General features: G+C 42.6%; 2 protein-coding genes across 3 annotated transcripts in view; one reads left to right on the forward strand and one right to left on the reverse strand.

The window, feature by feature from the left end:
- The window catches only part of LOC139557669 (adenosine deaminase-like), a 32,431-nt gene extending 23,927 nt beyond the window's left edge, over positions 1–8,504 (forward strand). The window contains exons 8-11 of the mRNA XM_071372755.1: positions 3,108–3,209; positions 7,275–7,342; positions 7,516–7,645; positions 7,913–8,504. Coding sequence (XP_071228856.1) covers positions 3,108–3,209; positions 7,275–7,342; positions 7,516–7,645; positions 7,913–8,017 — 405 coding nt within the window. The 3' untranslated portion in view covers positions 8,018–8,504. The remainder of the gene's footprint in view (positions 1–3,107; positions 3,210–7,274; positions 7,343–7,515; positions 7,646–7,912) is intronic.
- A 568-nt stretch (positions 8,505–9,072) lies between these two features.
- The window catches only part of LOC139557671 (cAMP-dependent protein kinase inhibitor gamma-like), a 36,855-nt gene continuing 30,579 nt past the window's right edge, over positions 9,073–15,348 (reverse strand). For both annotated transcript variants that reach the window (XM_071372758.1, XM_071372759.1), the window contains exons 2-3: positions 9,863–10,047; positions 9,073–9,700 (exon numbers count right to left, since the gene is read on the reverse strand). In XM_071372758.1, the coding sequence (XP_071228859.1) occupies positions 9,618–9,700; positions 9,863–10,016 (237 nt within the window). In that variant the 5' untranslated portion in view covers positions 10,017–10,047 and the 3' untranslated portion in view covers positions 9,073–9,617. The remainder of the gene's footprint in view (positions 9,701–9,862; positions 10,048–15,348) is intronic.

The following is a 15,348-nucleotide window of genomic DNA, read 5'->3' on the forward strand; positions in this document are numbered from 1 at the left end:
CTTGATGTTAGTTGAGAACGACAGGGTGTTGTCCAGGATCACGCCAAGGTTCTTAGCACTCTGGGAGGAGGACACAATGGAGTTGTCAACCGTGATGGCGAGATCATGGAACGGGCAGTCCTTCCCCGGGAGGAAGAGCAGCTCCGTCTTGCCGAGGTTCAGCTTGAGGTGGTGATCCGTCATCCACACTGATATGTCTGCCAGACATGCAGAGATGCGATTCACCACCTGGTTATCAGAGGGGGGAAAGGAGAAGATTAATTGTGTGTCGTCTGCATAGCAATGATAGGAGAGACCATGTGAGGATATGACAGAGCCAAGTGACTTGGTGTATAGCGAGAATAGGAGAGGGCCTAGAACAGAGCCCTGGGGGACACCAGTGGTGAGAGCACGTGGTGCGGAGACAGATTCTCGCCACGCCACCTGGTAGGAGCGACCTGTCAGGTAGGACGCAATCCAAGCGTGGGCCGCGCCGGAGATGCCCAGCTCGGAGAGGGTGGAGAGGAGGATCTGATGGTTCACAGTATCAAAGGCAGCCGATAGGTCTAGAAGGATGAGAGCAGAGGAGAGAGAGTTAGCTTTAGCAGTGCGGAGCGCCTCCGTGACACAGAGAAGAGCAGTCTCAGTTGAATGACTAGTCTTGAAACCTGACTGATTTGGATCAAGAAGGTCATTCTGAGAGAGATAGCAGGAGAGCTGGCCAAGGACGGCACGTTCAAGAGTTTTGGAGAGAAAAGAAAGAAGGGATACTGGTCTGTAGTTGTTGACATCGGAGGGATCGAGTGTAGGTTTTTTCAGAAGGGGTGCAACTCTCGCTCTCTTGAAGACGGAAGGGACGTAGCCAGCGGTCAAGGATGAGTTGATGAGCGAAGTGAGGTAAGGGAGAAGGTCTCCGGAAATGGTCTGGAGAAGAGAGGAGGGGATAGGGTCAAGCGGGCAGGTTGTTGGGCGGCCGGCCGTCACAAGACGCGAGATTTCATCTGGAGAGAGAGGGGAGAAAGAGGTCAAAGCACAGGGTAGGGCAGTGTGAGCAGAACCAGCGGTGTCGTTTGACTTAGCAAACGAGGATCGGATGTCGTCGACCTTCTTTTCAAAATGGTTGACGAAGTCATCAGCAGAGAGGGAGGAGGGGGGAGGAGGGGGAGGAGGATTCAGGAGGGAGGAGAAGGTGGCAAAGAGCTTCCTAGGGTTAGAGGCAGATGCTTGGAATTTAGAGTGGTAGAAATTGGCTTTAGCAGCAGAGACAGAAGAGGAGAATGTAGAGAGGAGGGAGTGAAAGGATGCCAGGTCCGCAGGGAGGCGAGTTTTCCTCCATTTCCGCTCGGCTGCCCGGAGCCCATAACACATGGACTCATGTAAACAAAACGTGTTAAACAAATCAAAATATATTTTATATTTGAGATTCTTCAAAGTAGCCACCCTGTAACTTGATGACAGCTTTGCACACACTTGTCATTCTCTCAACCAGCTTCATTAGGTAGTCACCTGGAATGCATTTCAATTAACACGTGTGCCTTGTTAAAAGTTGATTTGTGGGATTTCTTTCCTTCTTAATGCGTTTGAGCCAATCAGTTGTGTTGTGACATGGTAGGGGTGGTTTACAGAAGACTGCCCTATTTGGTAAAAGTCCAAGTCCATATTATGGCAAGAACAGCTCAAATAAGCAAAGAGAAACAACAGTCCATCATTACTTTAAGACATGAAGGTCAGTCAATGCGAAAAATTAAGAACTTTGAAAGTGTCAAGTGCAGTTGCAGAAACCATAAAGCGCTATGATGAAAATGGCTCATGATGACCGCTACAGGAAAGGAAGACCCAGTTACCTCTGCTGCAGAGCATAAGTTCATTAGTTACCAGCCTCAGAAATCTGCAATTGACTGCACCTCAGATTGGAGCCCAAATAAATGCTTCAGAGTTAAAGTAAGAGACATCTCAACATCAACTGTTCAGAGGAGACTGCGTGACTTCATGGTCGAATTGCTGCAAAGAAACCACTACTAAAGGACACCAATAAGAAGAGACTTGCTTGGGCCAAGAAACACAAGCAATGGACATTAGACCGGTGGAGAACTGCCTTTTGGTCTGATGAGTCCAAATGTGAGATTTTTGGTTCCAACCGCCGTGTCTTTGTAAGACGCAGAGTAGGTGAACAGATAATCTCTGCATGTGTGGTTCCCACCGTGAAGCATGGAAGAGGAAGTGTGATGGTGCTTTGCTAGTGACACTGATTTATTTATAATTCAAGGTACACTTAACCAGCATGTTAACAAGCAATACGCCATCCCATCTGGTTTGCGATTAGTGGGACTATCCTTTGTTGTTCAACAGGACAATGACCAAAAACACACCTCCAGTGTAAGGGCTATTTGACCAAGAAAGAGAGAGTGATGAGTGCTGCATCAGATGACCAGGCCTCCACAATAACCCAACCTCAATCCAAATGAGATGGTTTGGGATTAGTTGGACCGCAGAGTGAAGGAAAAGCAGCCAACAAGTGCTCAGCATATGTGGGAACTCCTTCAAGACTGTTGGGAAAGCATTCCAGGTGAAGCTGGTTGAGCGAATGCCAAGAGTATGCAAAGCTGTCATCAAGGCAAAGGGTGGCTACTTTGAAGAATCTAAAACATTTTTTGTTGTACACTTTCAGTTACTAAATGATTCCATAGTATTGATGTCTTCACTATTATTCTACAAATGGTGAAAATAGTACAAATAAAGAAACACTTGAATGAGTAGGTGTGTCCAAACTTTTGCCTGGTACTGTACGTCATAACGTCTCTCACTGAACTGTTATCATGTTATAAGTGACACTGCGTTGTGAAAACATATCTCCCCTTTTATAAGAACGTAAATACGGTTTGTATGTCAGATAGAAACAAGTAAAACAACTGAGTACACAGAGCGCACTAGTCTGTTCATCACTATCCAATATCACGTCACCCTGGAATCCTTCATTAGCCTATGTGAATGACTTTCTATGGAAGCCATATTTCTAAAATGTCAGGCAACTATGCAACCAAAGACATGTTGCCAGGAATAGCCAGTAGTTCTGTTCGTGAGGATTTTTACAAAACTGCTTGATGACCCATATCTCATGACTTCTTCAGGCTGTGGAGGTCCTGAAAGCAGAGAGAATAGGACATGGCTACAACATACTGGAGGACCAAGTGCTGTACAAACAACTCCTGGAGCAGAATATGCATTTTGAGGTAAGAACGTACACATTTATATTTCACCTGTAATGTAAAGTAACATTAGACTTCGTACACACAGAATATTACATGATGTATGAGCATACCTCATAAAACACGGTAAATAGATCCTACCATGAATGGAGGCTACACAGCTGACGCTTAAACCGACTAGCAAAAACCTAAAAACTGACCTTTACGTTAACCCTAACCCTAACCAAATCCTTAACCCCGACCCTAACCTTAACATCATTTTAATACTTTTATGAAATAAAATATCGGTTTGGGCATCAGGTTGTGGACTTATAGCATTTTCCTACCATGAAGGCAGCTAGTGCAATGACCTCTGGTGGTCATGAAGAGACATTACACAAGTGTTGTGTCTCAATTAATAGCTCCTTTCTCACAAAGGGTCTACTAGTTTACTTTACTACATGGATTTGAAAGTAAAATGACTGGTACAGTGCATTCGGAAAGTATTCAGACCGCTTTACTTTTTCACTTTTCATAACGTTACAGCCTTATTCTAAAATGGATTAAACAGGTTTTTAGAAATTGTTGCAAATTTATATATATAAAAAAAATGAATATTTATTTACATAAGTATTCAGACCATCTTTACTCAGTACATTGTTGAAGCACTTTTGGCAGCGATTACACCTTCTTGGGTATGATGCTACAAGCTTGGCAGACTTGTATTTGGGGAGTTAATCCCATTCTTCTCTGCAGATCCTCTCAAGCGATCAGGTTGGATGGGGAACGTCGCTGCACAGCTATTTTCATGTCTCTCCAGAGATGTTCGATCGGGTTCAAGTCCGGCCTCTGGCTGGGCAACTCAAGGACATTCAGAGACTTGTCCCGAAGCCACTCCTGTGTTGTCTTAACTGTGTGCTTAGGGTCATTGTCCTGTTGGAAGGTGAACCATCGCCCCAGTCTGAGGTCCTGAGCAGGTTTTCATCAAGGATCTCTCTGTACTTTACTCCGTTCATATTTCCCTCGATCTGGACTAGTCTCCCAGTCCCTGCTGCTTAAAAACATCCCCACAGCATGATGCTGCCACCACCATGCTTCACCGTAGGGATGGTGCCAGGTTTCCTTCAGATGTGACGCTTGGCATTCAGGCCAAACAGTTCAATCTTGGTTTCATCAGAACAGAGAATCTTGTTTCTCATGGTCTGGGAGTCCTTTAGGTGCCTTTTGGCAAACTCCAAACGGGCTGTCATGTGCCTTTTACTGAGGAGTAGCTTCAGTCTGGCCACTCTACCATAAAGGCCTGATTTGTGGAGTGCTGCAGAGATGGTTGTCATTCTGGAAGGTTCTCCCATTTCCACAGAGGAACTCTAGAGTTCTGTCAGAGTGACCATGGTCTTGGTCACCTCCCTGACCAAGGCCCTTCTCTCCCGACTGCTCAGTTTGGCCGTGCGGCCAGCTCTAGAGGGAGTCTTGGTGGTTCCAAACTTCTTCCATTTAAGAATGACGGAGGCCACTGTGTTCTTGTGGACCTTCAATGCTGCAGAATTTTTTTGGTACCCTTCCCCAAATCTGTGCCTTGACACAATCCTGTCTCAGAGCTCTATGGACAATTCCTTCGACCTCATGGCTTGGTTTTTGCTCTTAAAAATAAAAGGAGAGCCTCACACTCTAGGAGCTCAGATGCAAAAATGTAATTACCAACGTTTCGACAGCCAAGCTGTCTTCATCAGGGTATAATCGCAAAAACTGCGGGATGACTCGTTTATATAGTGTCAAAAGACACACAGGTGTCTGTAATCATGGCCAAGAGTGGCCTAATATCATTGGTTAATTCTCAAATATTAAAATGGCATACAAAGAGCAGCATACAAAAAAACTAATGGATAGCATACGATCATAGATTCATTTTAGACTACACAAGCTTACAAACAATTACAATGGCAAAGTCACAAGAATGGCTTCAGATCAAAGTCTACGTTGAGACCGAAGGGAGCATGGGTCTTTAAGTTAAAGATCCAGGCAGCCTCTCGTATTAACAATAAATTATCAAGGTCACCCCCTGACATGTTCGATGCCAATATAACGCAGACTAAATCTAGTGGCCTGCCTCCAAAAAGTGAACCGCAACTGGGTAAGTCAAGTTTTTGCACCTAATGGTGCTACGATGCTCAGATACGTACTTTTAATTTGCGCTTTGTTTTACCCGCATCATTTTTACCACAAGGACAAGTTATAAGATAAATAACTGCCTTAGTGGAGTACGTAATAACACCTTTGATTGGGATCGATTTCCCTGTTTGTGGGTGTTTGAAGGATCTGCATTTATAAGTGCCATTGCATTGAGCACAGCCATTACACTTGTAATTTCCATCCAATAGGGGCGCAAATAGACGTTGTTCAGGAATATCTTGGTGGTAAATCAGAGTGTACCAATTGGTCTCTGAGATTTCTGCCCCGCGAAAATATGACCAAGGGAAGGTCCGAAAACACATTACCGAGACTATCATCGGATTTTAGAATGTGCCAATGTTTGTGAAAGATTCCCTTAATTTGTTCAGAGCGCTTTGAATAGCGGGTAGTTAGAATGCAAGAATGCGTCTTTTTGCGAGACTGCCCTTGAAAAAGGTCATGTCTCGTTTTATTTTGAATTTTCTCAATGGCAATATTAATCTGATCATTTTTGTACCCCCTCTCCTTGAACTTTCTTTGCGTCTCAGCCATATTTCTGTGGAAATCTGATTGTTTTTTGCAAATTCTTTTGATTCGACAATTGGCTGTAGGGCAAACTATTTTTCAAGGGAAGTGGGTGACAACTGTCAGCCCTCAAACTGTTACGATCAGTAGGTTTCCTGTAAAGATCAGTGTATAGAACATTATTTTCACACAAGCTCAGAAGATCAAGAAAACTGATTTGACGTGTATCAGATTGCATAGTAAATCTCAGATGCTCAGAACAGGAGTTAAGAAAAGTATGGAATGCCTGGAGCTGTTTTGCATCACCCCTCTATAGAACAAAAATATCATCAATATACCGTTTCCAAATAATGATGTTAGGCAAGAAAACATTTTTGAGAGGATTGAAAATGGACTGTTTCTCCATGTAACCCACATACAAATGAGCATAGTTAGGAGCCATGTGGGATCCCATAGCAGTACCCTTCGTCTGAATAAAGAAATCATTTAGAAACATGAAATAGTTGTGTGTGAGTACTATTTCAGCCAATGTTAACGCATTCACTGGAAGGTAGTTTATTAGGGTCACGTTGCAGAAGAAAATGTTCCATAGCTTCAATACCGCCCTCGTGTGGGATATTTGTGTATAACGACTCAACATCAAAAGTAACTAACAAGGTGTTCTCAGGGAGAGGATCAATAGATTCTATGATAGAGATCATACTGCTGGTGTCCTTTACAAAGAAGGGGAGCTGTTCTGCGAGTGGTCTAATAAAAAAGTCAACAAAAGTAGATCGAGGGGCCGTTACTGCATCAATGCCCGCTACAATAGGGCGCCCTGGAGGTTTTGTAACATTCTTGTGTAATTTCGGCAAAGTATATAAAGTGGTAATTTTAGGGTGTTGAATAGCCAAAAAGTCATGTTCTTTTTTGGTTATCTGACCACAACCCAAATACCCATCTAGGACAGTAAAGATAGTATTCTGAAATTGGGAAGTGGGGTCACTTCTGAGTTTCTTGTAAAAGGTGTTGTCAAGCAGCTGTCTATGACACTCATTGGTTTTTGCTCTGACAGGTGTGTGCCTTTCCAAGGTATTTCCACTTTGTCATTATAGAGTAGTGTGTGTAGATTGAGGAACAAATTAATTTAATCTATTTTAGAATAAGGCTGTAAAGTAACAAAATGTGGAAAAAATCATGAGGTCTGAATACTTTTCCGAATGCACTGTATATGGAAAATCCCCATAGCCAATACCAATACAATTATTTTAAACTTGTGGGGAGTTGTGAACATGTGCACACTTCAGGAGGAAGGATAATTTATTGGGAGGCAACCAAGAACTAGTCTCCTTCACTAGCCATGTGTCCGACTACAGCCTAGAATCCTGGCAGACAAGGCTACTGTTCTGTAAGGAAGGAATGCTGTGTGATTTTCAGGTGTGTCCCATATCCAGCAAACTGACTGGAGCCTGTGATCCAGACTTCACCAAGCATCCTGTCATCACGTAAGCCATCTTTCACTACTCATCACATTCTATGAATGATACTTCTTCTGATAAAGTTTCAACAACCCAATACCATAAAGATTGTAACAGGCTTTTGGAAGCAAAACCTTTTTTTTTACCGTTTAATTGTTGTCTGAGTTTACTTATCCCCTCTGAATGACGTGTGTGTGTAGCTTCAGAAAGGATAAGGCCAACTACTCCCTGAACACAGACGACCCTTTGATTTTCAACTCCACCCTGCACTTAGACTACAGCACTGCCCAGAAGTACATGGGCTTCACCGAGGAGGAATTCAAGAGACTGGTAAGAAAACACATTTCAACTCTTCCTATTTGGCTTGGCAGCTCAATACCATTAAATATTTAGCCTGGTCCCAGATCTGTTTATGCTGAGAGCTAACTCCTATGGTTGTTAACATGACAATTAATGACCAAAGGAGTTGGGAAGACCGCACAAACAGATCCAGGACCAGGCTATGAAATACTATGAGTCTGTTGATAATACCATTAAATACTACAGTATACTCTCCCTTGATGGTTTAATAAGTCTCTCACTCACCTCGTTTTTCAGAACATAAACTCCGCTAACTCCAGCTTCTTGCCTGAGAAGGAGAAGAAGGATCTTGTTAACAAGTTGTACGAAGCCTATGGAATGGTGGAGAACACTGGCTTTTAAATTAAGTACTGATCAGAGCTGCAACAACAACCCAGGCACCAACCACTTTGCCAAGTAAGATAGGTCCTATAGACTATTTGAATCGTCATGCCAACAACTTACATTTCCTTTGGTGGAAATAGAGTTCTTACCCCACATTTTAAAATAAATTGGGAATGCTTCAGGTAAACCAGCTCTATACCAAAAATGATCAAAAATGTAATGTTGTAGTCCTAGTTGTGAGCACTAGGTGGCGTACTCTATCTACTGCTGTACTGTTCTCACTTGGTGGAGAGTAAAGCCTACTGAAGTGGTCTTACCGTTTTTAGAATAACTTCTGTAAGATGTTTTTCTCTGAGATAGATTTAGAGTGAAACATTTTGTAATTTTCTATTTTTTGCATTTTACTAATTGAAAAGCCGTTCCATTTAATACATTTCTTCCATTGAGGACAATGACGTTAAAATACGAGCAACATCTACAATAAAAACGCTTTTGCATCTTAAAATTGTCATTATTGAAGGAGTATCAAAATCAACTGCAATATGGACCTTACCTCACTATGGACAGTTTAGTTCAAATGTAAAACTACTTGAGTGGCAGCTCTTACGGAGCAGCAGCATATCTTACTGGAAAAGCACACACTGGACCCAGGAACATAGAGCTTGCTCATGAGTACCACTTCACTCAAACATCCCACTTCTTCTCCTTTATCAAAAAAATACAACATGGAAGTGCAAGGGCGCTGTCCTATATGCTGTAAATTGGCTTCCTGTGACCACTCCAATGTACACTAAACTGCATTAGGAAATATTGATAACTACAAATATTCAACTTCCATCAGCGATGGGTGTCTTTGAATGGGCACGTCTTGGCTAACGTCAGTTTTTCAAAAAATCTATAGAAAACTGCACATCTACTTGAGAACTAAATAAATCCCACTAGCAGTATTCTGACCACTGAAAATACCTTCACTGAAGGAAATGAAAGACTCCAGGAGTGCCTCAGGTAGCAATGGTATTCTGAAGATAAGATTACAGTTGTGCCAACAGCAAAAGTATGCACATACCGTAACAGAAGATACATAAACATTTTATTACAGAAAAGAAATTACTATTACAAAAGGTATCAGAGAACCATTTGAAATAAATATGATACTACAATTATTATTGTAAAACAAAAAAAGGTAAAATAATAAACTGGGTCACAAACGTACACAAAAGAAGTGGCAAACATGATTATAGATTCTGCGTAGCTCGTTTTTGATGATAGTTCCATGTTAGGTTTGGAACAACAACATTTCATTCTAAGAAAGGATAGTGTTCAGTACATCTGGAGAGACATAGAGCCAAAGACATAGAGACATAGATCCAAAGTTTGGTACATTCTCATAGTGATATGAGAACATTTCCTTGCCCAGCAGCACCTCTAGGCCAAGATCAGATGTAGTCCTACTTGCAGCTGGACCAGCAAAGCTCCATCAGAGCTACACAGTGAGAGATGTCATCACTGTTGAGTTAGTAGAGGGGTAGGGTCTAGTCAGGCAGGACATTCAGGAGATCCTCTCTCTGTCTTATTCTGTCCCTTCTCCGTGTCCCGCTCTCCTCTCCTGTGAGGATGTTTAGGATGGGCCCTCGCCTCCCTGGGCCTCTTGGCTGGTCAAGCCTTCACCCTCAGGGGCTGGTGATGCACCAGAGTCTCCTTCTGAAAGACACGGGAAACATGGTCCATTAAAAACAAAGCAAGTGCCCACAGAATGGAGATGGCTTTGGAGAGAAGCAGGAGGTAATGCTGACTAAGTGAATGAAGATGTAGAACACAGACACCTGGCTATATCTATCTATCGATATACACACACATACTCACCCGCCACCTTAAGGTCCAGCCCTTCCATGTCTTTGGTTAATTCACTGGTGCTGGCTGCTGCCCCCTGTCCCTGTATGTCAGGTACTGCGTTCCTGCGGCCTGTACGATCACAGTTGATGAAGTCAGAGTACGGTGTTGTTGTCTCCACATCCATTATCTGTCCATGACCAGACACCTCATTACACCTGCAGAGAGGGATAGGATAGGATTCATTTTAATGTCCCAAAGGGAAAATTGTCTCAGACACCGGTACTGATGTATACAAAATAAACACTGTACATTACACACATTGCACGTTACCCTTATGATACACGTCACATACATAATACTTTTCATATTCCCTTATTCTGTCAGTGGCGTACTAACACAGTTCAGCTTTACTTATTGCTGGTTAGGTATTAGATGGACATGGGAATGAATGTGTGCTTATACCTGTTCTGCTTACATATGGGGACGCTACAGCGTCTGTCTGAGGGAAGGAGGGACCCTACAGCGTCTGTCTGAAGGGAGGAGGGACCTGAACTGAAATCATTTTCTGCTCTTGTCTGATGGAGAGGGACAGCCTTACTGAGGCCAACAAAACAAAGCTGAGCTAAACCAAGTTGGAACTGTGGAAAAAAATGGAAATATAAAAAATAAACATTTGAACCACCACAATTCTGTTCAAGTTGACACGACAGTGTGAGGGGTATGACTATCTCAATGTTGAGCCATACAAGTAGTCTGTACCATATCCAGAGCTCAGAGTTGACAGTGAAATATTGTCCTTTCTATTTCTGCACAGTGGGCTAATGGCGCTAGCGTCAGAGCTAATTTGCCAACCTAATTACAAGTTATTAAAAAAAAAAAAAAACGGAGCGTTGATCAGGGACTCAAACCCTCAAGCCAATCACTCACTTACCTTTGACTGTCTAAAAACTACTCACATGAACAGTACAAGCTTACAAGACGTTCTTTATACAGGATATTTTATAGGAGTAAAAGACAAGAAGTGATCACTATGACCCCAAGTGTCTGACTGTGCTTATTAAGCCTTTCAAAAGAGCAGAGGCCGACCGGGGGAGAGAGAAAAGAAGAGAGCCTATTGAGCTCAGCTCACATTAGCTACTTATTCCTCCCCGCTCGGTCTTCCTCTTCTCAGCTCACATTAGCTACTCATTCCTCCCTTCTGGGTCTTCCTCTTCTCAGCACACATTAGCTACATTAGTGTTGTAGTGTGCCCCTGGCTATCCGTAAATTTAAAAACAAGCACTTGTGCTGTCTGGTTTACATAATAAGGAATTTGAAATTAATACTTTGACTTTTGATACTTAAGTACATTTTACCAATTCCATTTACTTTTGATACTTAAAAGGATCGGATCCTTTTTTTCAATTTTGGCCTAAAATGACATACCCAAAAGGAACTGACTGTAGCTCAACGCCTGAAGCAAGGATATGCATATTCTTGATATTGTTTGAAAGGAAACACTTTGAAGTTTGTGGAAATGTGAAATGAATGTAGGAGAATATAACACATTAGGTCTAGTAAAGGATAATACAAAGAAAGTGTTTTTTTGCTTTGTTTTTGTTCCATCTTTGAAATGCAAGAGAAATGCCAATATATGACATAGGAATCTAGGCGCAAATTAGATTTTGGCCACTAGATTGCAGCAGTGTATGTGCAAAGTTTTCAACTGATTCAATAAACCATTGGATTTCTGTTGAAAATGTTGTATTAAGACTGGCCGAATGTGCCTAATTGGTTTATTAATACATTTTCAAGTAACTGTGCACTCTCCTCAAACAATAGCATAGTATTATTTCACTGTAATAGCTACTTTAATTTGACAGGGCAATTGGATTCACAAGAATTTAAGCTTTCTGCCCATATCACATTTGTCTATGTCCTGGGAAATGTTCGTTACCTACCCACCTACCTAATCACGATCCTGTAGAAGTTAAGTATATTTAAAACAAAATACTTTGACTTTTACTCAAGTAGTAGTTTACTGGGTGACTTTCACTTGAGTCATTTTCTTTTAAAAGTTATCTTTTACTCAAGTATGACGTTTGAGTACGTTTCCCACCACTACTCATTCCTCCCTGCTCGGTCTTCCTCTTCTCAGCTCACATTAGCTACTCATTCCTCCCTGCTCGGTCTTCCTCTTCTCAGCTCACATTAGCTACTCATTCCTCCCTGCTCGGACTTCCTCTTCTCAGCTCACATTAGCTACTCATTCCTCCCTGCTCGGTCTTCCTCTTCTCAGCCCACATTAGCTACTCATTCCTCCCTGCTCGGACTTCCTCTTCTCAGCTCACATTAGCTACTCATTCCTCCCTGCTCAGTCTTCCTCTTCTCAGCACACATTAGCTACTCATTCCTCCCTGCTCAGTCTTCCTCTTCTCAGCCCACATTAGCTACTCATTCCTCCCTGCTCAGTCTTCCTCTTCTCAGCCCACAGTAAATTGGGTCATGGATCTTGCCAGGGACTACAATACTATACAGCTAGCTCGTGGTTTCAGGAGAAAAAAAAGCTGCTCCAAAAATAAGACAGACAATCTGTTCCTTTTAGAAGTAGGGCCTTCCTCTGGAAAAGAGATGAGGAAGACGATCTGGTAGCCGCTTAAACGAGGCCAAACACGGCACTGAACTATTGTTTGAAACAGTGACACGTAGCAAAATCATTTGTATGCCAGGCTAGGAATCTGTCAGACAATTATAGGCAGCTGGACAAGTGGACATATCTTACTCCAACAATCAAACACTTCCCTCCCCCTCCAACCGTCATTAAGAATCAGGCATAGCTGGCCCCAAAGCCTCAACATGGCATGGCCAACAAAATTACAAAGACTTGATTAAACATCTGAACATCAACTAGGAGCATAACCAAATCAAATTGTATTGGTCACATACAGTAAACATACTTAGCAGATGTTATTGCAGGTGTAGCTAAGTGCTTGTGCTACATAATCTGAGTCAAGGTCGCATGTCGCCACTTGGACAAAGCCCTGAACCACAAAGAATGGAGAAAGGAAGTTGGCAGCCAAAGCTAGGCCTTCTCTCTCATTCATTGACACAATAACCCAGGGTCGGGTGGTTCCCAAACACTTTCACTCACATCACATTCCTTCAGTATCACTCAGAGGAATGGCTTCTTCTGTACAGAATATTATCTACCGTGCCAAATGAGAAGTACCCAGGGTCAGAGTAAAGCAAGGCAGCTGTGCCAAACCAGGGCTGCTTTAGAATGAGCAATGAGCAGCAATGTGCAGATAGACAGTCCCATAGAATTACTAGAATGGCCATTCCCATTCAAGTCAATTAGGTGTACCAGTCAAATGGCCGTGGTCTGAGGGGCTAGGCCCGTTCTCCCCTCCAGGAGAGGACAGCACACAGAGAAATGTCACTCACGTGGAATTGCCCTTATAGCACCATAACTTGCACCACTGTATGCCATTAAGCTAATGCACAGCTTAACATCAGAAAAAGAGAGAAACATCCACTCGTCTATTTTCTCTGCAGACAGAAATCCTGTTTTATGTTCTTTAGACCAACATTACAAACTAGCTAATGCAGCTCTGTTTCTTGAATTATGGTTGGTTGTTATAGTCTGCCTAACGACAGTGTATGGGACCTTAAATTACCATTCTGTGGTCTGAGGTCTTGCCCAGACATGTTGATTTTCAGCCATGCTCTCTCTCAAACACACACATACAAAGGAACGCACGCAATTCTTCTTTTTTTTTGCGCGATATCCCAAATGCCTGTATCACAGAATCAAGTTTGTGTACTTTTTGTTTTTATGAGCATTTGTCTTTTTGGTCTCGTCTCGTTCGCTCCTTCCGTGCTGTGCACCTTCCCATTAACACCAGAGATTTGTATATAATGATGAGATGCTCATGTCTCCAGCCTAACAATAGGAATCGTTGTTCCAAAGGCGTGAAAACTGGCGACAAGCTTAGGTTCAAAATACCCTCATAGAAACGCATTGGGCTTATCTTGGACAACTTTTTGCGAGTGAAACCTCTCTCATTCTGGAAAATGAATGCTCAGTTTGTCGCGGTACCACGTATCGCTAGCAACATTTTTGTCAAATAAAGATTTTTATACTAGCTGTTTAGTCTGTTTTATAAACGTGCAGTAAGCATAAAACAATTAAGGAATTGGCAACTCGTTCTCATTCTGACAAAAAAAGGTAGGCCGCTTGAGTTCAACATGTGAACAAAGTGGACAGGCTAGCATGCTGTTCAAACAGTTGAGACAGACAGAAGGTTGTGTTCATAACAACTCAACTGTTATGACGTGTTAGCTGAATTCAGAGCTTGTGAAATTATACAAAGATCCAAGTTGGCACAACTTGAAATATGTAGTATTAGCTGGCTACTTGCACAAGCACGTGGGCTTGTGCTTCAGAGATTGTTTATGAGACCGGTGTTAATTTTCTATGCTGCCTCCTACATTATCTAGGACCAAAAGGCTCCTTAACAGCTTCTACCCCCAAGCCATAAGACTTCTGAACAAATGGCCACCCGGACTATTTACATTGACACACCACAACTATGAACTAACACATATGGAATCATGCAGTAACCAAAAAGTGTTAAATCAAAATGTATTTTAGATTTGAGATTCTTCAAAATAGCCACCCTTTGCCTTGACAGCTTTGTACTCTCTCAACCAGCTTCACCTGGAATGCTTTCCCACCAGTCTTGAAGGAGTTCCCACATATGTGGAGCACTTGTTGGCTGCTTTTCCTTCACTCTGCACTCCGACTCATCCCAAACAGTCTCAATTGGGTTGAGGTCGGGGGATTGTGGAGGCCAGGTCACCTGATGCAGCACTCCATCACTCTCCTTTTTGTTTCAAATAGCCCTTACACAGCCTCGAGGTGTGTTGGGTCATTGTCCTGTTGAAAAACAAATGATAGTCCGACTAAGCCCAAACCAGATGGCGTATCGCTGCAGAATGCTGTGGTAGCCATGCTGGTTAAGTGTGCCTTGAATTCTAAAATCAATCACAGACAGTGTCACCAGCAAAGCACCCCCACACCATAACAACTCCTCCTCCATGCTTTACGGTGGAAAATACACATGCAGAGATCATCCGTTCACCCACACCGCGTCTCACAAAGACACGGCGGTTGGAACCAAAAATCTACAATTTGGAGTCCAGAACAAAGGACAGATTTCCACCGGTCTAATGTCCATTGCTCATGTTTCTTGGTCCAAGCAAATCTCTTCTTATTGGTGTCCTTTAGTAGTGGTTTCTTTGCAGCAATTTGACGATGAAGGCCTGATTCACAGTCTCCTCTGAACAGTTGATGTTGAGATGTGTCTGTTACTTGAACTCTGAAGCATTTATTTGGGCTGCAATTTCTGAGGCTGGTAACTAATGATCTTATCCTCTGCAGCAGAGGTAACTATGGATCTTCCATTCCTGTGGCAGTCCTCATGAGAGACAGTTTCATCATAGCGCTTGATGGTTTTTGCGACTGCACTTGAAGA

This window comes from Salvelinus alpinus, chromosome 28 (assembly GCF_045679555.1).
Source record: "Salvelinus alpinus chromosome 28, SLU_Salpinus.1, whole genome shotgun sequence".
NCBI lineage: Eukaryota > Metazoa > Chordata > Actinopteri > Salmoniformes > Salmonidae > Salvelinus > Salvelinus alpinus.